The following is a 23255-nucleotide window of genomic DNA, read 5'->3' as shown; positions in this document are numbered from 1 at the left end:
ATCCATTTTAACAAATCTATATAACTGCCATTTATTAAATACTTAATCCAAAATTATTTGAGCAAGTTTTGACCCATTCATCAGGAGCTTGAAAAATGTCCATCAATACTTTCTTTCTTTTTTTGGCATCTGCAAGCGTTTATCTTTCTACAGTTATCTTAGTATGATGGATTCTATGTTTTTTTTAATATTGTATAGGTTTTTGTTACAGTACTTTTCCAATCTCGTGTGGCCCACTTTACAATTCCAGACACGTTTACTAAGGCTGGCATTGCATTGGTATTAATTGCTTTAAGTGTGTTCTTCCCATTCACTTTTGATTTCAGAATGTCAGTAAGCCATTTAACATATTTGTTAACAGCCTTCTACTTGATGGGTATTGCTTTCCATCTACTGGTTCCATGAATTATTATTATTAATAGAGACAAAAATTATGCCTGGGAACATTGGAAGATGAGGAAAGGAAGTGGAAACAGAATGGAGAATAGGAAGAAGGACAAATGGGTGATGGAGGAAAAAGAATAAAAGAGAAAAAAGAAGGAAAAAGAAGAAGGTGTTAAAGAAAGAGGAGGAAGAAGAAACTTTAAAATACTCATTGTGATTAAGACAACTCTGAGATACCACTACACACCTGTCAGATTGGCTAAGATGACAGGAAAAAATAATGATGAATGTTGGAGGGGATGTGGGAAAATTGGGACACTAATGCATTGTTGGTGGAGCTGTGAACGAATCCAACCATTCTGGAGAACAATCTGGAATTATGCCCAAAAAATTATCAAACTGTGCATACCCTTTGATCCAGCAGTGTTTCTATTGGGCTTATATCCCAAAGAAATACTAAAGAAGGGAAAGGGACCTGTATGTGCCAAAATGTTTGTAGCAGCCCTGTTTGTAGTGGCCAGAAACTGGAAAATGAATGGATGCCCATCAATTGGAGAATGGCTGGGTAAATTGTGGTATATGAATGTTATGGAATATTATTGTTCTGTAAGAAATGACCAGCAGGATGAATACAGAGAGGACTGGCGAGACTTACATGAACTGATGCTAAGTGAAATGAACAGAACCAGGAGATCATTATACACTTCGACAACGATATTGTATGAGGACATATTTTGATGGAAGTGGATTTCTTTGACAAAGAGACCTGAGTTTCAATTGATAAATGACGGACAGAAGCAGCTACACCCAAAGAAAGAACACTGGGAAATGAATGTGAACTATCTGCATTTTTGTTTTTCTTCCCGGGTTATTTATACCTTCTGAATCCAATTCTCCCTATGCAACAAGAGAACTGTTCAGTTCTGCAAACATATATTGTATCTAGGATATACTGCAACATATCCAACATATAAAGGACTGCTTGCCATCTAGGGGAGGGGGTGGAGGGAGGGAGGGGAAAAAAAATCGGAACAGAAACGAGTAGTAATTATTAAATAAAAATTAAAAAAAAAACAAAAAAAAATACTCATTGTGGAGACGTCTTTTTAGTCTTCCTCATCTGATTTATTTTTCTGTTGCCATATTGCAGTTAAGAATCAATGACTTCTTTATAATATTTTAGCAAGAAAATGGTGGGGTGAGGTCTTACATTATTTCCCCATTCCACCCCTTTTGAAATCAGAAGAGCCAATTTCTGTAAACATCTACTTGTAACTTATCCAGATCCCTTCAAACACTTCAAAACTCTATTTTAGAAGTCTTCACTGCCAGAACTGGAGAAATTCAGGCACTTATTGTTCAGCAAATATTGAAGTATTAATGTGCTCAGCACTGTATTAGAAATTTTGTCGGAGTGAGGGATGCAACTATGAAGAAAATACAGCAGTATTTGCCCTCATACAGAGCCAGGATTAGAACTCCTGCCTTCCACATCAATTCATCAGCTTTTGGTCCCACGCAGAGAAATGTGCTTCTGTAGAAAAGAAAGATGTTCATCAAAATCATAAACACCTCCTTATCATATTGGGATTTGGAGACTGAATGGGGCTTTAGAGAGCCTCTACTCCGACTTCTGTACTTTTTAAATGAAGAAACTGAGGCTCAAAAGAGCAATGACTAAGTTAAGGTCACATAACTAGTAAATAGAAGAGCCAGGATTTTAATCCAGACCTTCATTCCAAATTTGACCAATCTTAGTATGTGTATTAGAGGTTTAATTTGGGCATTTAGAATAGAATCTAATTTAGTACCTGCCACACACAATATTGGGAAATTGCTGAATCTTGAGAATTCTAAAAGCCTCCTTCCTTCTTTTCCACCTCACTTCCCAAAAGCCACCAAAAAACCACACTTAATTCTTAGTATTTATTGTAGTTGGCCTTTTTAAAGCTGCAAGTTATTACCAAATCCATGAGGCTCTGCATTAGGAAAAGCTTGTAAAATCTAGGAGAAGGATGCATTGAATAATAAAACTACTGCTTTGGACCAAAAAAAGCATCTTTTCTAAGACCCAGAATCACTTCCGTAGTTAAGTGCATTGAAAGGAAATAAAATGGCCTCTCTTTGTCTCCAGAATTCAAATGCTTTGACTTCTCATCCATGTCAGATGATTTGAATAATGAATAATTCAACTTTAGAGAGTTTTATGTCCAAAATAATTTGTGATGATTCATTTTTTTTTACATTTTTTCCATTATTTTAGATGGATTTGAGTGACATAAAAGATTCCTACATCAGGAAAAAAGAAATCCCATTTAGCTCAGAACAGAAGTGGATGGCAGTAAAATGCAGCCTTAAAAATGAGGTAATGTTTCTGTTTTCTTAAAATTATGAAAAGAAATAGGAATGAATATAAAGTTTCTAGAACATATCTCTATTAGCTACTGCAGAGGAGAAAGTTGGCTATGAGGATCTGACATTGTTCAAAGTCATTCACTCTTAGTGTTTGAATTGGGGAGGATGGGGAAGACCCAGTCCTTGTTGTCATGGAATTTACTGTCTAAAAAGAGGGGAGGTCTTTTGTGATTCTTGATTTGGGTTCTCAAGCAGGTATTGCACCAATATCCTCAGAATGTCAGAATCCGAGAAATCATAGAATCCAACCCCTACCTAAACTCTCGTATTCTCGACCAGTGCGCATCCAGACTTTGCTTGAAGACCTCCGGTGAAGAATCCACCATTTCCCAAGAAAATCCATTCAACTTTTGGAAGCTTCAATTGTTGCAACTTTTTTTCCTGACCTTAAAACTTAAATTTGCCTTTTTTGTGACTAATGTTCTTTCCATGTGACAGCTTTTCAAATACTTGAAGATATTTAGCATCTCCTCTAAGTCTGCTTTTCTCTAGGATAAATCTGCCCAGTTCCCCCAATTAATCCTCACATGTCATAGATTCAAGTCTATTCATGATCCTGGAGAACAAGTCTCCAGTTTATCAATGTCTGTTTGAAAATTACAGTGCCAAAAACCAAACATAAACCTCCAAATGAAGTCTATAAGGGGAAGAAGTCCCATCCAATGGGACTATCGCCTTCCTGTTCTTGGAAGCTGTGCACTTCTTAATGTGGATTAAGATTACTTAAGCCTTTGGCTACAGCATCATACTTGCAATTCATATGGTGCTTTCAGTCTTTTAAAATCCTCTGATTCTTTTCAGAACTATTGTCTATCTGTGCTTTCCCCTGTCTTTTTATACTTCTGAAGTTGATTTTTTTTATCTAAACACAAGACTTTACATATATCCCTACATCTTATTAGAGTGAGTCCAGTGCTGTAGCTTGTCAAGATCTTTTAGGATCCTGACCCTGTCATCCACTGAGTCACAGAGCCTTCCAAGATTTGTACATCTACAAATTTGATGGACATACCACCTATACCTTTAGACAAGTCATTGATAAAAATGTTAAGCAGCCCAAGCCCAAAAACAGATCTCTGGATCCCTCCATTAAAGACTTCCTGCCATATTGACATTCAGCAATTAGCAAATCTTTTTGTTGTGTTGTTCAGCCATTTTTTTCAGTCGTGTCCAACTCTTTGTGACCCCATTGGGGTTTTCTTGGCAGAGATATTGAAATACCATTTCTTTCTCCAGCTCATTTGACTGAGGCAGACAGGTTAAAGTGACTAATGAGGCCAGATCTGAACTCAGAAAGATAAATCTTCCTGTCTCCAAGCTCAGCACTCTGTGCACTTTCCCACCTAACTGCTCCAAATTTATCCTCTTAGAATTTGGTCATTCTCCCAGTTGTGAATCTATGTAAGTCTTTTATCATCCATCTAATCCACATCTTTCCATCTTCTTCACAAAAATAGTAGGAGCCACTTTATTCAGTGCTATGATAAAATCCATATAAATTATGTCAACATTATTCTTGCCATCTATAAAATTATCAACCCTATTTTAAAAGGAAATAAAAGTTGATCTGACATGACCAGATGAAGATGAAACTTTGCTCACTTTTTGTAATCACCACTTCCATCTCTAGATATTCACTCATTAAACCTTTCTATAATTTTTCTAAGGAATTAAAAGTTAAGGTTATGATCTATGGTCTGCAGATTCTGTTCTCTTCTTTTTTGAAAACTAGAACATTTGCCCTTCTTCCAATGGGTGATAACTGTCCTGTTTTCCATGCCCCTTCAGATATTTCTGACAGTAGCTCAGCAGTCCCATTTGCTATCCTTTCAATACTTGTAGCCCATCTGGGCCAGGAGACTGGAATTCACCAAGGGCAACTAGGTAACTCTTTCTTATAGTTCATATTAACTGCATGTTAGCTTCTTTGGTTCCATCATTTCCATTGCAAAGGTCGTTATCCCTGGCAGAGAAAACAAAACCAGAGAAGAAGCAAGCAGTTATTCCTCCTCTCTGTTGTCATTTATTATTGTCTCATTCATACCTAGTAGAGATCCCATCCTTTCTTCCATCCTTTTGTCCATAAAAAAAACAAACAAACAAACAAACAAAAAAAACCTGTCTTTGTTTCTAACTTCCTTTTTTGACCTTAGCAGTCTTAACACTGTTTTTACAGGCTATAAATATTTGAATATTGATCCTCCTTTACTTCTTTTAGAATCTAATACATTCCCTGTGCAATTTCATCTCTTCTCAAAATTTCCATTTTCTTCTTCATTACAATTATTTCCCTTTATATCATTATAATTTTGTTTTTGAGCATCTCCCATTTCTCCTGGTCTGAATTCTACATCTCCTTCCTCTGAATTTTTCAAATCTAAGGCACATGTCAAACCATGCTCAGATTTCCCCTCCTTTATCATAGACTTTAGAAGGGAAAGGTTATTTGTCTCCACCCCAGAAACCAGTTCCTCCCTGTTAGTATAAAAGAGATTCAGGAAAGAATTTGCCCTTGCTAGTTGCCCCACTTTTTGAAGGAGGAAATGATCATTAAGGTAAGTCAAAAACTTACTAGCTACTCTGTGTTTGGTGAAGAGAGAACTTTACTATCTCATCTATGTGGTTGTCTGAATAATTGAAGGCCCCCGACACTACCATTTCATGCTTTTGTTCCAGGCTTGTGATCATTTCCCAAATTCATGTATTTCTTCTTTCTGTTCAGATAGCTTCAATTACAAAATCCTTTCTGTTTCTCCTTCCAGAGATGTTCACCCAAATGCCCTCCTCCATATTTCCCTCCTACTAATAGTAGCTCATGGCAATTGACAGCTTCCATGATTCATTGCTTTGAGCAAATATTAGCCCTGATTAATGATTGAATAATTAAATGTTCTGCCCTGCAAATTAGTATAAATTTCAGTGGGTCCCGTTGCCTCTAGAATAAACACAAACCCTTTAGCTTAATAGTCAAGGATTCTGGCCCCAGTTCAATTTTCTAATCACAGTTCACCCAATTCCCCTTCACACATACTTTGCTCCGGCCAAATTAGGCTACCATTTATTTCCCATTTTATCTGTGTATTTAGGCAAGTTATCTGCCATATCTGTAATGTATTCTTTTTCTCCACCTGTTAAAATCTTGCTTTTCATTCACAACTTAGCTCATATATTAATTCCTATATGTATACCTGCTTCAGTCAAAAGTGGTCTCATGTTCTCTATTCCAGAGCATTTAAAATTTTTCCACGTATGATTCCTTTTCATCTGAGAAATTTTTATGTGACCCCAGGTATTTAGTATGTGACATCGATATACAAGTCAAACACTTACTGATAATAAATCATAATTTCTTGTCCCCAGAATTCAGTTATAAGATACCATAAGGGATCCTGAACCACATTTTAAGAAGCTGGACTCTATCCTATGCCATACAGACTTCTAGTTTCCAGATTTTGCCTTTAAAAAAAATTTCATTAATAGAGATTTGAGATTTGATGAGATGCCATATGAAATCATGTGGTCTATGTGAGTAACATGCCTGGATAACCCCAACATCTAAAACCAGATAGGCAATTTTAAGTTAATTGAAACTTCTTGGGAAGATTCCAATCTCAGTTCTGACACTAATTCATTGTACGGATGAATAAGTCACTTTCCTCCCTGGAATTCAGTTTCCTCTTTTATAAAAAGATAGAGTCGGGTAAGGCAAGATGATTTCTAATGATGAACTTTCTAACATGATTCAGTTACGAGTCTTCACCTCTTATGGCCCAAATCTATTCTAATGTAAAAGATTTTTTAAATGTTACTGTTAGAAGTGGGAAGGTCTTCCCTTAAAATATATAAATGTTTTCTGCCTCCATTTCACTTCAGATCTGCCTGTTTGGGGAGTTCGTGAACATTTAGCAAAAGATCCTCCACTCTGAGGATGTCTGCATATCATCTGAGATTCCATGACCCCTAGTTCTCAGGTGGATGCCCTATCTGTGGTTTTATTTATATGAATGACTTTTTGTTTTTAAATAAGGAAAAAAAAACCTGGCAGGAGAATATAAAGTGTGAGATCAGGACATTTTAAGAATTGAGATTTTCATGTAAGTGATTATATTTTTACCAACAGGACAGTGAATATAAAAATAATCTGAAGCCTCTCACTAGTGATCTCTGGACCACACTGACAGAGCATCTTTTAGTGGACTTTATTAAAAAGTACTTTTAAAAAATATGTATTGTTTTTAAAATGGAATTTTATTTCATTTGGGGGAAATTCAATAAAACTAGATCTTCCCAACTTTTCTTTCACCTCATTTGACAAGTACTTTAGGCATTTGCTTTGTGGAGCATCCTCCAATTCTTCTCATGTTTTGCTATAACCAAACATCTCAGGTGTTGTTTTTTTTCCCTTTAACCTGCCTACCTCAGCATCTCTGTAGGATCTCAGGAAAGCCACAATCTTTTGATCTTTTGTTTCTTCATCTGTAAAATGGGACTAATACTTGCTCTACTGATCTGGGAAGTCTCCTTCCTACTCTAAAATTCTCAGTCCTATGACTTACTGATCAAGGCGAGCGAGCCCTATAATAGTGAGACTATTGTTGCTCATTTTGTTTGATTTTAATTTGTACACAGGCACTATAAGATGCTCAAAGAATTGGTTTGGGGTTTGTTGGGTTTTTTCTTTCCTCAAGGACCAGGAAGAAGTTTACTTCATGAAAGGGGCCTTTGAAGAAGTGATTCGCTACTGCACCATGTACAACAACGGGGGGATCCCTCTGCAGCTAACTCCCCAGCAGAAATCTTTCTGCCTGCAGGAAGAGAAGAGGATGGGTTCCCTTGGAATGCGGGGTTAGTCACATGCAGCTTCTAAGTTTGCTTTTTGCTCCAGATCTGCTCTGCCAGCTGTCAGGCACTAAACATGCAGCTGATAAGCTAGATTCATCCTGCAGAGTAGAGTAGTATCCTGTCTGAGGTTTAAGGGGGGAAAAGAAAGTTAGTTACAGTCCAAAACAAAACAAAAACACTTCCCAACCTATCCCCTTAGCATGATTTATTTCTTCATGCTCTAATTTGTTTATTTTAATAGAGGACCTTCAAGTATAATGTTCCTTGTACCTAATAGAGTATATTCTGTTTGTTCAGATTTCAAATTTGAGTTATTGTTACTAATTACAATTTTAGCTTACAGCATTTTCATGTAGAGGAAGCACTCTACATACAACTCTGTTTATGCTGGGAATACAAATTTTAATCCCCCCATTTTACAGATGAGAAAATTAAGGGTCAGAAGTTTTGCTCCAAGTTACACACCTATTAAATAGCAGGACTAGGATTCAAGTTCAGATCTTATGAGACTTAAATGAACTGCTCTTTCTTTTTTAAAAAACTTAATTTTAATAGCATATTGTTTTCCCAATTATATGTAAAGATGATTTTCAGTATTCATTTTTGTAAGATTTTGAGTTGCAAATTTCTTTTCTCCCTCCCTCCTTTATCTCTCCCCTCCTTAAGACAGTAATCAATCTGATATAGGTTAAAACTGTACACTCATTTTTAACATATTTCAGTGTTAAGTCATGTTGGGAAAGAAAAATCAGGACAAAAGGGAAAAATCACAAGAAAGAAAAAAGAAGTGAAAATAGTATGCTTCAATCCACATTCAGTCTCCACAGTTCTCCTTCTGGATGCAGATGGTATTTCTCATCTAGTCCATCCGTAACAGAATGGTCTTGGATCATTGTAGTATGAGAAAAACCAAGTCTATCATAGGTGATCATCATGCAATCCTGCTGTTATTGTGTATACTATTTTCCCAATTCTGTTCACTTCACTCAGCATCAGTTCATGGAAGCCTTTCCAGGTCTTTCTGAAATCAGCCTGCTCATCATTTCTTTTAGAATAATAACATTCTATTATCTTCATATACCATAATTTATTCAGCCATTCCCCAAATGATGGGCATCTGCTCAGTTTTCAGTTCCTTGCCACCACAAAAAGGGCTGCTGTGAACATTTTTGCACATGTGGGTCTGTTTACCTTTTTTATGATCTCTTTGGGATACAGATCCAGTAGTGAATCTGCTGGATCAAAGGGTATGAAAAATAAACCACACTTGGTGCCTTATGGGGACTCTTTCCACTCACCCCCAGAATGTCGTGTAGCACAAATACTGGGTTTGAACTCAGAGGATCGACTTTCAAATCTCATCTGCCCTGCTTGTTTCCAAGAGAACCAGGGAGCAGAATGTATAGTGATAAACTTAAATCAAGGAGATTCATAGTTTGAAACCAGCCCTAGACAATTTCCACCTGTGTGTATGATTCTGGCCCAATCCAGTCATCACCATCAATACTTTTAGATATTATATCTGCTCTCTCACAACAATCAATTCTCCCAACGATCCTGAGAGATACGACTCTTATAATCAGTTTTATTGATGAGGAAACTGAGGCTGATAAAGGACCTTGTCCAAGGTCCCATACATAAAAGTCTAACGCAGGATAAAAAATTGTGCCAAGTCCAATGGTTTACCTACTAAGCCAACTTCTCAGCACGTTTTCTCAATTGTAAAACAGAAATAGTAGCACTTACTTCATTTTTTGTTGTGAGAGATAAATGAGACAATACATGGAAAATACTATTATTCTTCTTATTATCTATGACCTTGGACATAAGTTCTTACTCTGTAAAATGAAGGAATTGGACAAGATTTATTCCAGCTCTAAATTCTCTTGATGGCTTCATCCCAAAGTCTCCTTTCCCACTTGCGCCCTCCCCCCAAGTACCTTCATCAGGAAAAGCAGAAGCTTTTCCCTGTCAAGAATTCTTTTGCTGGGGCAGTTAGATAGTGTAATGAATAGAGTCATTTAACTACAAAGAGCTGTGCTTTGTATCTGTATCTCTAGCATCTTTCACTGTGCCTAGCATACAGTAGGCACTTAATAAATACTCATATTCCTAGCACAGTGTTCTGTGTGCTATATGACTCAATAAGTGATTACTGAAAGAAGGCAGCTCTGGATTAATACCCATGTTGCATGTATATTATTTATACATGTATATTTATATGTGTGTGCATGATATTTCTAGAATACTTTAGTGTTTAAGAAATGTTTTCCTTGCAACAACCCTGTGAGTTAGTTAACACAAATATTATTATTCCCACTTAATAGATTTAAAAATTGATGCCTGATGACTTAACCAGATTTATAGCAGAAATTCAGATCAAGATATTGAGGGCCAGGGCCACTGCAAATTAGATTATTATATGACATTCCACTCTATGTACTTTTAGATTTTGAAGAATCTGTGGCTTAGTCCTTTGTGCCAAATCCACAAAGACCTTTCTGATTTTGTCAGTTGGCTGGATTAATCCCATTGTCTTCCAGGTCTGGAAACTTGTATACAGCATGGCATGTTCTTTGCCCTAAAAGAACTTACAGTCTAGTTGAGAGAGAAGATATCTCTACCAGTTGCTATAACTGCATTAGAAACTTTTAAAAACTAGGTCTGAGAGGGGATTGGGGGAAAGTTTATGGGGGGGGATTACACTTATTTGGGCTTTTAAAAAATGCACTAAAAGTTCTATTTCTAGCTTTGGGGTTAAAAGAAATACCAAGAAGGAACTGGAAACTGAACCCATCGGTTGGGGAATGATTGAATAAATTATGGTATATGAATATTAATAAAATGAATATTATTGGTCTATGAGAAATAATGAGTAGGATGATTTCAGAAAAGCCTGGAAAGATTTACATGAACTGATGCTGACTGAAATGAGCAGAACTAAGAGAACATTGTACACAGTAATAAGAAGATTATGTGATGATTAATGTGATGAACTTGGCTCTTTTCAACAGTGAGAAGATTCAAGGCAATTCCAAAAGACTTGTAATTGAAAGAGCCATCCACATTCAGAGAGAGAAGTATGGAGACTGAATGTGGATCACAGCATATTATTTTCACCTTTTTTGTTGTTGTTGCTATTTATTTACTTGGGTTTTTTTCTCATTTTTTTCCCTTTTGATCTGATTTTTCTTCGGCAACATGATAAATGTGGAAATATGTTTAGGAGAATTGCACATTTAACCTGTGTTATATTACTTGCTATCTAATGGGAGAGTGAAGAGGGAGAAAAATTTGGAACACAAGGTTTTGCAAGGGTAAATGCTGAAAACTATCTTTGCATACATTTTGAAAAATAAAAAGCTATTATTGTTATATTTAAAAGAGGAAAAAACACTTGTGGGGCATGTTATCAAGAGGATTATGATTCCTTTACTTATAGGCCCCAACAGTAAAAGGGACATAAGGACATATTGTGAAATTTTGTGGTGGGTCTTATTTGTGAGGGATTTCCAAGGAGAAGTGGGGACAAAATTGAAAACTATCTAATTTAAGATCCTTTTATGAAGAAGAAAAAAAAAAACCTTTAAATATTACTCTTTCAAGAATAACATTGACCTTGGCTAGAAAAAGATTTTATGAAAAAAACCCTTTAAATGTTATTCTTCCAAGAATAACATTGACACTGGCAGGAAAAAGGTGATCTTCAAGGTGTGTTTTAGCATAAGCATCCCAGTGACCTGGTTCGGAGACACGAATAAATGCTATTCTGTATGTATTTGCTCTTCTTTTTCTCCATCTGAAATCATATAACCTGATTTTAGAAAAATTATATTTGTGAACAAATCTTTTCAGATTGAAATTGGAAAAAAAGGAATGCAAAAAATTAGTTAGTTAACTAATTACTTAATTAGTTGAGTTAGTTAAGTCAGTTGATCAATCCATTGTGTTTGAATTCCATGTGTAAGACTGTGTACTAGGGATTGTGGGGGATACAGCCTCTACTGTTAGAGAGATGGTAATTTAGTTGGGGGAAACACACACATACATATATACACACGTTTCCATATTATTATTACATAGGTATTAACCAACTAATATTAATTATTGGCAAGGTCAATAATACCAGTCAATAGCACAGACAATAACTGCTCTGGAGTTGGGAAAAGAAGAGAGATTTCCATGAGTAATCGGGAAAAGCTTCCCAATGAACTTGAGCTTGATCTTGAAGGATGGGTCATTGCAAAAAAAAAACATTTTTATTTGGTTCTTCTAATAGCCTTAATTAACTAGGTCCTACGGGTAAATATTAGGTTCATTTTACAGTTTGAAAAAAATATAACCAGAGGACAAAATAACTTGCCTAAAGTCACACAAGCTGTAAACTTTGAAGGTGGAATTTGAACTCAGGACTCTCTTGACCCTGAGTCCATACCCTCACCACCATACAACACTTTCTCAGGGTAGGATGAGTAAAGAGGATCAGGGCAGAAATTCCAGACATGGAGGAGTTGTCAGCAAAGACAAGCAAATGATGAGAGATCTAAAGTGCTCCCAACATCCAGGTAGGAATGCTGCTGTTATTTGAATGATTTAGGAGAGATTTCTTGGGCAGAGCCCCCAATGTAAGTACCAGTGGAAGAGAGAATGTTCGTTAGAATCATAAGCCTAGAGCTAGAAGGTCCGTAGAAGTGATCCCCTCATTTTACAGCTAGGGAAACTGAGTTCCAGAGAGGTTAAAAGTTACTCAAGTAAAACACTAATAGGGCCAGAATTCAAATTCAAGTCCTTTGACTTCAAATTTAATATTTTGGGTTTTTTTGAGAATGAAAATGGAATACTTTATCTTTATATCTCCAGTTACCTATATAACATATTCATTCATCCAATAAATATTTATCAAGTACATACAGTATGCGGAGCATTGTGAGGGAGGGGCTGGGCAATACAAAAATAGAGAGAACCCAGCCCTTGCCCTTGTCGAGCTTCCAGTCTAAAATAACCTAAGCTATCAGCATTTCCTGAACATTACAGAAACTCACTGTCCATTGTCTTTTTCTCCTTTTTCTCCTGTCTTAGTGCTGGCTCTTGCTTCAGGCCCAGAGCTAGGTAAGCTCACATTCTTAGGCCTCGTTGGAATAATTGATCCTCCAAGAGCAGGAGTAAAGGAAGCCGTCCAGGTCCTTACTGAGTCCGGCGTGTCAGTAAAAATGATAACAGGGGATGCTCTGGAAACTGCTCTGGCTATAGGTAACAAACTTCTGGTGGTGGGCTTCTCATGCTGAAGAACAGTGTTCCCTCTTAGCAAGAAATGAATCCTTTTTCATTAGCCCCCAAAAATGCCTGTTTGGGCACTTGAGACAGTCCTGAAAGAATGCAACAGAGTAATCCCACCTATTGCCTCAACCCCGTAGTGATCTAGGAGAGACCATACCAAGCAAATTCACTTTTTGGGGATACTGAAGAAATAGTCTCCAGGAATTTTCAAAACTTAATATCTTTCTCATGCAAACAGCCCACCTCAGGGATTTTCATGGATTCATACAATCAGAAGGAATCTCTGGGATCAAGCAACTATCTTAAGTCTCTCGTCTCCAACATAATTTCACTATGGCTTAGGGTAAAAAATTAGTTGATTGATTTGAGCCATACTACAAACCTCTAATATTTAAGCCCTTTGATTTTTTTGTAGATTCAATTTTGACAAAAGTGAAACTGTATTTTCAAGTCTGTAATTATATTCTTACTATGACTCAAAATGCATTTGTTTCCTTATTTATTCCCAGCAACATTACAAACAGAGATCTGTTATTTATATTTCATATCCTTCTTTGTCTTTCCTCCAAGAGCTTGAAAATTCTGGGAAATTTGGTTCAGAGCCTCAGTCTTGTCGTATATTCACATTGCCAAATGTCGACAGACAATGTTGTTCCCTAGCCTCCCTAATTAAATCCAACAGATCATTCATCTCCAGGATATTAGCATATGAAGAATAAAAACATCCTTCTTTTTCTCCAAAATGTAAAAAAAAATAAAACCAGGGTCCAAAGATATCAAACATGTCTAATTTCAGAAATCCTGTGGCAAGGTACTGATTATTTTCTGACTTCTATTAAAGTGCTTTGTCCTTCAACCAGTGTGACCTCCACTGAGATGAGATAATATAAGGCCTATATTTCAGATCTAGTATTTTGTGATTCTGTGACTTTCTGAAGAGTCACATTTAAGTCACTGGAAATAAGAAAGATGGTCATGAGTAATAACAATAAAACAAGATTTTTTAAAATATAAATGTCTATTATGTGTGGCTCCATAGGTCATTATTACTGGTCGTTGTTGCTTTTATTTTGTCTTCTATCAACTGTTTATTAATAAGTTGGGCTTTATTTCAGAAATTTTACAGTGAATGTAGAGATTGTGGAAGGGGGGAGGCTAGGGAAAAGCAGAAGGAAAGACTCTCAAACTCTTGATGGAACCAGAGTTAGGAGAGTACTTTTAGATCAAATCATTTAGACAGATTTTTGTTTAAAGGCAGAAACATTGGCCTGTGCAATGGGAAAGTAAAAGCCATGTCAGGAGAAGAAGTGGAAAAGATGGAGAAGCCTGAGCTCTCGGCCAAAGTCAGAAAGGTAATGACCCCTTTTCTGTGGATGTATGGTGGAGGTGGGGAACAGGAGGAAAGGATTAGAGGGGGAAACTTCCTGCAGTTGGAACTTGTTTTCAGAGTTATACGTCTCCTTTTTTTCTCTCTGTTATTCAGGTGTCAATATTTTTCAGGACGAGCCCAAAGCACAAACTCAAAATAATAAAGGTAGGTCTTGAACGAGGAGATGGATTCAAACACAGTGTTGGGAACTACCTACTATGGGCAGAGCACTGAATGGGTATTGGGTGAGATTGTAACTAACTCACTGCCTGCTTTCATGTAGCTTAAAGTCTACCGGGGGATCCGCCAGGATCATTGATCATCAGAATGCAAAGTAGTGCACAATGCATTCAACAGACAGATGGCTGCCATGTTGATTGCAGGGAGACTGGCATTTTATGAAACCCTACTTAAGCTGTAAAGGGGATGAGAGCTATGTGATGAACTTTGAAACTCATTTAGTGTCTTTGGGCAGTTTATTCCACAAAGCAGTTATTGCAACTCAACTGGGGGAAAAAGTTAATAGCAAAAATTCAATCATAAATGAACAATTTCTCTACTGTCAAGTACATTTTATTTTATTTTTTTTACACTAGAAGGTTTAGATTGCAACGAATTTGAAAGTATGTAAATGCAGGATGTGGGAATTAGTGTAGATTGTCCTTTTTCCTTTTTTTTTCCCCTGAGGCAGTTGTGATTAAGTGACTTGCCCAGGGTCACACAGCTAGGAAGTGTAAGTGTCTGAGACCAGATTTGAAATCAGGCCCTCCTTTGTTCAGGGCTGGTGCTCTATCCACAGAACCACCTTGCTGCCCTAATTGTCCTTTTTCTTTCCAAGGCTCTGCAGGAATCTGGTGCTATCGTGGGGATGACAGGGGATGGTGTCAATGATGCAGTAGCCCTGAAGTCTGCTGATATTGGAATTGCCATGGGACAAACAGGGACAGACGTCAGTAAAGAAGCAGCCAATATGATCTTAGTAGACGATGACTTCTCCACTATAATGTGAGTTGTATTTCAAATGTTCTCAGAAACCAGCAAAAACACCATTAGTAGAAATAGTTGCCTTCCTCTGATGTATAAAGATGATTATCTAGGAGTTCTGGTTCTGTTACTAACTAGCCGTTTGACTGAAGGCAAATCATCTGAGCCTCAATTTCTTCATCTGTAAAATGGGGATGATACTAGCTGTCATGTCTATTCTCTTTGGGACATAGAGTAATTATAAAAACTCACATTTTAGTCTGTAAAACATTATCTCCACAGTTAACCTATGAGGTAGTCGGTTATCCCCATTTTTTTTAAAGGCAATTGGGGTTAAGTGACTTGCCTAGGATCACTAGGAAGTGTTAAGTTGCCTTAACACTAGGCTAGATTTGAATTCAGGTCCTCCTGGTTCCAAGTCTGGTACTTTATTTACTGCTCCATTTTCCAGATGAAGAAATAAAGGCACAGAGAAGTTACTAAGATCTAAAACTTCTTCTCTTACAATTTTTCTGCCTTGAAAATGTGACCAATGGTGCAGCTAGATGGTGCAGTGGATAGAGCACTAGCTCTCAAGTCAAGAGGACCTACGTTCAAATCCTGCCTCAGACATTTAACACTTTCTAGTTATGTGACCTTAATCCCAATTGCCTCAGCAAAAAGAAAATGTGACCAAACACTTAAAAGACAAAGACATTTTTAAACTGTAAAATACTTAAAGCATGTCATAATATATTATTTCTATGAAATTCCCTGTGAGCAAACACATTTGATCCCAATTTTTTAAACTTTCAGAAGAAAGCAGATTCGAGTTGGTTAGTGTTGAGATGGTTACAAACCCCTAACAGTAGAGACAGCTATGGAATCTGAAATCACGTGACATTTCCTCTGCATGGAAAAGCATTCCAAGCTAGAATCTCTTCCCCAGGGAGGCACTAAAAACACCTGACTCCCCGATGGCTTCTTTCTGCTGTCCAGGTCTCAGCTCTGATGCAGCCAGGTGGCCCAGATACCAAGGATCACATTGAAGAGAGGTTTCAAGTGACAGACATGGATCTATACTATATACTGTTGATACTTTGTTTATACACATATTTAGTGGTGCTTTGGATTTGCAATTAGAGTAAATGCCTTGTTAGCTAGGTTTCCTTGCAGTTCAGTTATATGGACATGCTATATTTGTCAAATCTGATATATACACAAATTAAGTTAGATGGTTATGTTTTGTTTTACAATATAACCCACAATTTGTTTTACAATCTCAAGATGAGAATCCTCTAAACAGAACACTTAAGGCGTAGTCTGCCTCCTCAGTAGCTCTAGGAGACTCTCTTATTACTTTTGTTATTGTTGTTGAGTCATTTCAATCACGTCCAATTCTTGATAACCCTATTTGGGGTTTTCTTGGCAAAGATGGTTGGCCATTTCTTCTCCAGCTCATTTTACAGATGAGGAAACTGAGGCAAACAGGATGAAATGACTCGCCCAGGATAGTTAGTGTCTGAGGCCAGATTTGAATTCAGGAAGATAAATCAGCCTGACTCTGGTGCACCACTCTGTGCACGACAGCACCCCCTAGCTGCCCCATCTTATTCCAAAAAAGGGGCTTAATAATTGCAGGAGCACATTTCCACATAACTTTCCAAAACTGCTTCTGCTATATACTGATGTCAGTGGAAATTGTACTGCATTTGTCATGAAGGGGTACTGGGTTTTAATCCAGATTCTGCTGAGCAGTTTAGTGACACTGGGCAGATCCTTTCCCTTCCCAGAACTTGTTTTCTTCATTTTAAAAAGCAGATTTGAATCAGGTCTTTTTAAATTTTTATTTATTTATTTACTTATTTATTTTGCTGAGGCAATTGGGGTTAGGTGACTTGCCCAGGGTCTCACAGCTAGGAGTGTTGTGTCTAAGGCAAGATTTGAACTCAAGTCCTCCTGACTTCAGGGCTGGTACTTTATCCAATACACCAACTAGCTGTCCCTCCCTTTATTTATTTTGTAACCCATTGATGGTTGCCTTTAATTTTCTGGCTCCATAGTCATACTCTTAATTGTAGCCATCATCATCATCATCATAATCATAATTATTGTTATGTATATAGTTCTTTGAAGTTTACAAAATACTCTATATATTATTTAATTTGATCTTTGCCATAATCCTGTGAAGTAAATTTTATTATTTTCATTTTACATAAGGGCAGATGGATGTGAAGTGACTTGCCCAAGATCACCTAGCTAGATGTTTAGGCGGGATTTGAATGAAAATCTTTCTAATTCTAGGAAATTGCTATTAGGAGATAAGAAAAAAAAATGAAATGAAAACTTAAGATATAACTCAATCCCTGTCTTGGTGGAGTTTATAATACAGCAGAGGGACAAAGGCCCCTAATTATACGGCAAAAAAGTATCACAAGGTAAATGTATTAGAGATACAAAGCGTCTTGTTCATTTGTTCTCTTCTTCTTCCAGGAATGCGGTCGAGGAAGGAAAAGGCATTTTCTATAACATAAAAAATTTTGTCCGGTTCCAGCTCAGCACGTGAGTACAGACTTATTTTCACATCAGGTAAAAATTGTCGTCCCCCGTCTCTCCAACCTCCCCCCGTGGAAGCAGCTCTCTACACTCTGCCACTTTCTGCTGGTTTTGTTTCCTAGGAGTATTTCTGCCTTAAGCCTGATTACTCTGTCCACAGTATTTAACTTACCCAATCCCCTCAATGCAATGCAGATTCTTTGGATCAACATTATCATGGATGGACCACCAGCTCAAAGGTGAGAAGATCTTCAAATTGTTACAAACTCATTAGAAAATTCAGCAATCTGCTGGGCCAGGGGATTTGCCGAAGGTCCCAACAGACCCGTTTCTCCAACATTTTTTGACCTAACTGGTCTCCCATTTTCCTACTCCAACCAAACTGAGAATTAAAATTTCCTGACCCTCTGATCCATGTGTGGGAAGGGATACCATGTTGTCATGAACCCTTCCAGTTTAGGGTAAATTCCTTAATGGTAAGACGGATGGGATCTTCTTGAGCACCTAGCTCAGTGATGTGGAGAGTAGACGCCTAATAAGTGCCTGATAAATGAATCTTTGTTCTGTGTTTCTCTGTGATATTTCAAAGTGTTGCATTTTGTTTTGAATAGTTTGGGAGTAGAACCAGTTGACAAAGATGCTCTGAAGCGTCCTCCTAGGAGTATGAAAGATACCATTCTTAGTAAAGCACTCATCTTGAAAATCCTAATCTCTGCTGTCATTATCATCAGTGGAACCCTTTTTATCTTCTGGAAGGAGGTAAGGAAGAACTTAGCCCATTTGCTTTCACTCTCCTTCCTCTTCATTGATATTCCTTCTTAAGACAGTCAAAAAGCATTTCCTATTGGCAAGACACAGAGCCAAGATTTGGGGGATACAAAGAAAAACTCACATTCTAACTGGGAAGATCATAGGCAAAAAACTGTGGATCTGTGAGATATATACAGAGTAAATGGGGAGTAATCTCAGGAGAAATTAGCAGAGGCAGGGAGAGGGGGAGAAGAGTACCTGGGAAAGGACTCTTGGAAAACGTGGGATCTGAATTAAGGCTTGAAGGGAACCAGTCAGTAAGCATGTATTAAGCATCCATTTTGTGCAGGGCAAATGACTAAGTGCTGGGGATAGTCCCCGTGCTCAAGTTTACAGTTTAATGGAAGGGACAACATGTAAACAATTATATCCAAACAAACTAAATATAGGATAAAACAGAAATAATCAATAGAGGGAAAGCACTATGGAGGGGAATCAGGAAAGGCTTTTAGCTGACTTTTGAAGGAAAAAACCAGAGAAGGCAAAGATGAGGAGAAGATTCTAGACCTGGGGAACAGACAGTAAAAATGGACTTTCTCATCTGGAGAAAAGCAAGGAGATGGAGGTGAGGAGGGAAGAGCAGTCCATGGAAGGAGAGATAATCCATCATTCACTGGGTCCTGTTATTCCCACAGGGCATAAATCACTGGAACACTACCAGACAAGTAGGCAGGGCAACTGTAAAGAGCATCGGACTTAAGAGTCGTGAAGATCTTGCGTTCAAATTTAACCTCAGATACTTCCTAGCTGTGTAACCTTGGGCAAGTCATTTAATGCTGTTTGCTTCAGTTCTTCAACTGTCAAATAGGGCTAATAAAAGCAACTACTTCTCAAGGTTTTGTGAGAATCAAACAAGATTATATTAGTAAAGTGCAGTGCCTTTATTATTATTAGTATAGTATTATATAATAAAATGCAGTAGGCACTTAATAAATCCAGCCTTTCTACCTTTCCAATGAAGGGGAATCCAAATATTTGCAGAATTTGGCTTGCAAATAAACTGAACCTAGTCCTAAAGAGATTGTGTTTGTGGTTTTGACTAGAGGTTCCCACAATGTACATTAATTTCTCAAATAATTTGAGAGTTTCTTTTTCCCTTGGAAATCAGATTCAGAACAGAATCTAACTCTGTTAAACTTTTTACCCCCCAAGAAGGGCTGCTTTGTTTTCATCACTGTTACCTATCACCCCTGTCCCTATCCCAAAGCATCTAAGGTCTCCTAATTTGTCCTTGGCTTTGTGCAGTTCCAGTGTTCTAGCTAATGATCTAAGACAGACCCTACTTCATGTGAAAGAACAGAAAACGCATGGTAGAGTACAACAGCTGGAAAAAAAGATCTGTTCAATCTGTCACTGCAAGATCCTGATTCTGTAACAAATCAGTGAGAACCTGTATTCCTAAATGAGGATCCCCCACATATTATTTTTGAAAGATGATTTTATTTGGTGAGATCACTTACATCAAGGTCTTTGCAAACCATAAAACACTAATTAAATGCCAGCTATTATTATGGTTATTTTCAATCTCAGAATACTAAGAATCCCCAATTATATTGTACTTTGTAGTTTACCAAGTGTTTTCCTCACAATAGTTCTCTGGGCTAGATACTGTGAGCATTATTGCCCTCATTTTATGGATGAGGAAACTGAAGTTTTAAGACACAGAATGACTTGCCTTTGATCACATAGGAGCTAGAAGGTGCTTGAAACCATATGTGGATTTTAGGGCACTTTCTGCTACACTATGTATTAAAGTTAGTGGAATTCCTTTTTGGAAACTTTTTTAGAACTAGTCTGAATCATGTAAGAACACTTATTTTATAAGTGCATTCTTGACCAATTTAACTTTAGTCCATTTCTAAAAATTAAGTCAAATCAACAATGGTGTGGTAAGCAGGGAGATGCCAAAATAAATAAGATAGGGGTATCTGAACTCAGCAGTTGAATGCTTAGCAAAGTCTGTGTGATCAGATAACTCTGAGGGAAGTGAGAATATATTTAAGATAGACCAAGTAAAGAGCATTATGACAATTTGAAGAAAGAGATGTCACACAGCTGGGGATAAATCAAAATATGCTATACAAATGTGAGATGGGGATAGTGATCTGCTGCTCTGTAACTTTGGACAAATAAATGTTGCTCTCTGGGAATGCTTCCTCATTAAAATAAGACCATTAACCAGATTATCTTTGAGATCCATTTCCTGCTCTGAGATTCTAGAATGACTTATCATCTTGTAAAAATGTCAACTAGGGCTAGGAAATCCAGTTTCTCCATGCACTCATAATCTCTTATTGGCATATTGCAGTTGAAACAAATAAGGATTTTTTGTATTATGTGTCCCTCACATTTGTTTATAGAGTTCTAGATTTCACTCATCTGTCTCCTAAGTCTGTGTTTCCAGAAGGAAGAGCTTTCCTTTTCTCAGTCTGTTCTCACAAAGATATCTCATTTAATCCTTACAATGATCCTATAAAATAGGAAAAATAGATGGTAATATCTCTATTTTATAGATGAGGGGTAAACAGCTTTCAAGTCTCCACCAAATCTTCGTTTCTCTAAACAGAACTTCCCAGGGCTTCCTTCAATGACATTATCTTGAAGCTTCTTACCACTCTGATTACCTTTGTCTATATGTTCTTCAATTCCTCAATGACCATCCTGAAATGTGGCTTTTAGAATTTTTCACACTGAATCAGATCCCACAGCTGAGTCCATCTAGCATAGTGTTTGTCTCTGATTTGTTCATTATGGGGAAAACCAGGACAGAGTATGACTATTCTCATTGGGTCAAACAGAGATTTCCCTCAGGAGTCCAGCAAGAATAGCTCTGTGAATATCTTCACATAAACCTTTATAATCCCAGCCTTTTCTACCTTGTGGTTAATAATGAGTCCCCTAAGTTTGCATTAACTATTGCACAAAATGGCATTTTCTTTGATTTTTCTTATGTTACATTGTTAAAGGGTCCAAGAAGGATTGGGTAGACATTATCTTAAAATCTAGTGTTCTTGGAAATAGTAAATCCATTATCACCTTACCCAAATCATTTATAACCGTATAAATCACATTTCCATCTTGATTTTCATGCTTTAAGACAGAAGTATCTAAATCTTTTCCATCTCTCCTTACACAGAATTTCCCCATCCTCCCCAACGTTTTAATTGTTCCTCTCAAACTCCTTCAGCTTCATCTTCTTTCTCTTGAGTTGTGATGTTAAGAACTACATAGGGCATATTAAGTTCCAGTACACCAAGGTTTTGTGCAAGGGCAAAACTGTATCTTCCAATATTATCCTTGTAATGCTTGGCGTCTTGCTGGTCTTTGAACGCAGTAATACACTGGACCACTATTTACAAAGAACATTTACAGTGATACCTGGGTCATTTCTTGGGCAATTCCTGGATCCCAAGGAATGGTTCTGAACCTTTTCTCCTCTGTTCTTTTCTAAGTTTAAGTCACCCATGCACACACTGATGCTTTTCAAAATTTGGTTTTTGATTACTTAGAATTGCTTAGTGTTCCTGTAGACTTGAAGATTTTCTTATACTCCCTTTTTCAGATTATTATGAACATATGGAGATATACAGAATATGGTTCCTTTGAGAATCCAACTATTTACATTTATCCATCAAAAGAAATGCCAGATTATCCCTGCTCTGTCTCCAAATTGGTTTTCTATTGAGAATCCCTCTCTCAATTTTGGAAAAAAACCATTTTGGAAAAAAAAAGGGGGGAGTGGTTCTTTGGCATAGACATCTTAGAAAATGTAGAGAAATAATATAGCATCAATATTTTATCCATTTCATGCTTTACTTCCTCAAAGGTTAGCCAGGAACAATTTCCTTTAACAGAAATCATACCACCTTTCCCCTGCTAGGTTCAGTGGTTCTATTCCATATTGATTTTTAGTTTTTAATATTTTTTATCTTTTTCATGGGCAGGAATCATAATAAACATCTTCTAGTTTACTAGTTTATTTGCAACAAGTTGTATTTTGGCCAACAAGATCATGTTGTCATCCAGGAATTCTTTCACTGTTCACAAATCAATCCCACCTAGTTCCAGCAATTTTTCATTTTTTTGACTTTTAGTTTTAGAGCATCATTGTATATTTGATCCAGTAACTCAATTCTGCATATATTGAGAGAATTCAGGAGCAGAAAGAGGGGGAAATCTTTGTCTTCATCCTTACCCAGGGATATTCTGATGGACTCTTCCATTGATGATTGCTTCAAGGCTAATAATTTTTCCTCTTTTGCAACATTCCATTTTACATACATTTTACCAGATTCCTGATGGCAAGGAAGTCACACCAAGGACGACGACGATGACATTCACTTGTTTTGTGTTTTTTGATCTTTTCAATGCCTTGACGTGCCGTTCTCAGGTGAGACAGATGTTGCCTGATTATTTCAGCTATAGAATCAGAAGCATTTTCTGGTTTTTTGGTAGACAATGAAGCAATAAATGTATTGTGCCCCAAAGAAAGTATAGCATGATTTAGACATGGAGACAGTGGGAAAGTAGAAAAAAAACAAAACAAAACAATGGCTATCCAATCAGAACAACCAAGCCCCAAGTCTAACTCTGAATACCTACCTGTGTGTGGAATTGTCGGGAAAGTCATTCCAGTGGC

At 37.2% G+C, this 23255-nt stretch overlaps 1 protein-coding gene across 1 annotated transcript in view; it reads left to right on the top strand.

Moving 5' to 3' along the window:
* ATP2C2 (ATPase secretory pathway Ca2+ transporting 2) overlaps nt 1-23255 on the top strand; it is a 111946-nt gene that overhangs the window by 85080 nt on the left and 3611 nt on the right. Inside the window, exons 16-25 of the mRNA XM_051974925.1 lie at nt 2648-2749; nt 7488-7644; nt 12721-12891; nt 14173-14270; nt 14402-14452; nt 15126-15292; nt 17744-17812; nt 17929-18045; nt 18418-18565; nt 22908-23006. Coding sequence (XP_051830885.1) covers nt 2648-2749; nt 7488-7644; nt 12721-12891; nt 14173-14270; nt 14402-14452; nt 15126-15292; nt 17744-17812; nt 17929-18045; nt 18418-18565; nt 22908-23006 — 1179 coding nt within the window. The remainder of the gene's footprint in view (nt 1-2647; nt 2750-7487; nt 7645-12720; nt 12892-14172; nt 14271-14401; nt 14453-15125; nt 15293-17743; nt 17813-17928; nt 18046-18417; nt 18566-22907; nt 23007-23255) is intronic.

Source organism: Antechinus flavipes, chromosome 2 (assembly GCF_016432865.1).
Source record: "Antechinus flavipes isolate AdamAnt ecotype Samford, QLD, Australia chromosome 2, AdamAnt_v2, whole genome shotgun sequence".
Classification (NCBI taxonomy): Eukaryota; Metazoa; Chordata; class Mammalia; order Dasyuromorphia; family Dasyuridae; genus Antechinus; species Antechinus flavipes.
The sequence above is the reverse complement of the archived record's forward strand: the minus strand, read 5'-3'. Positions and strand labels throughout refer to the sequence as shown.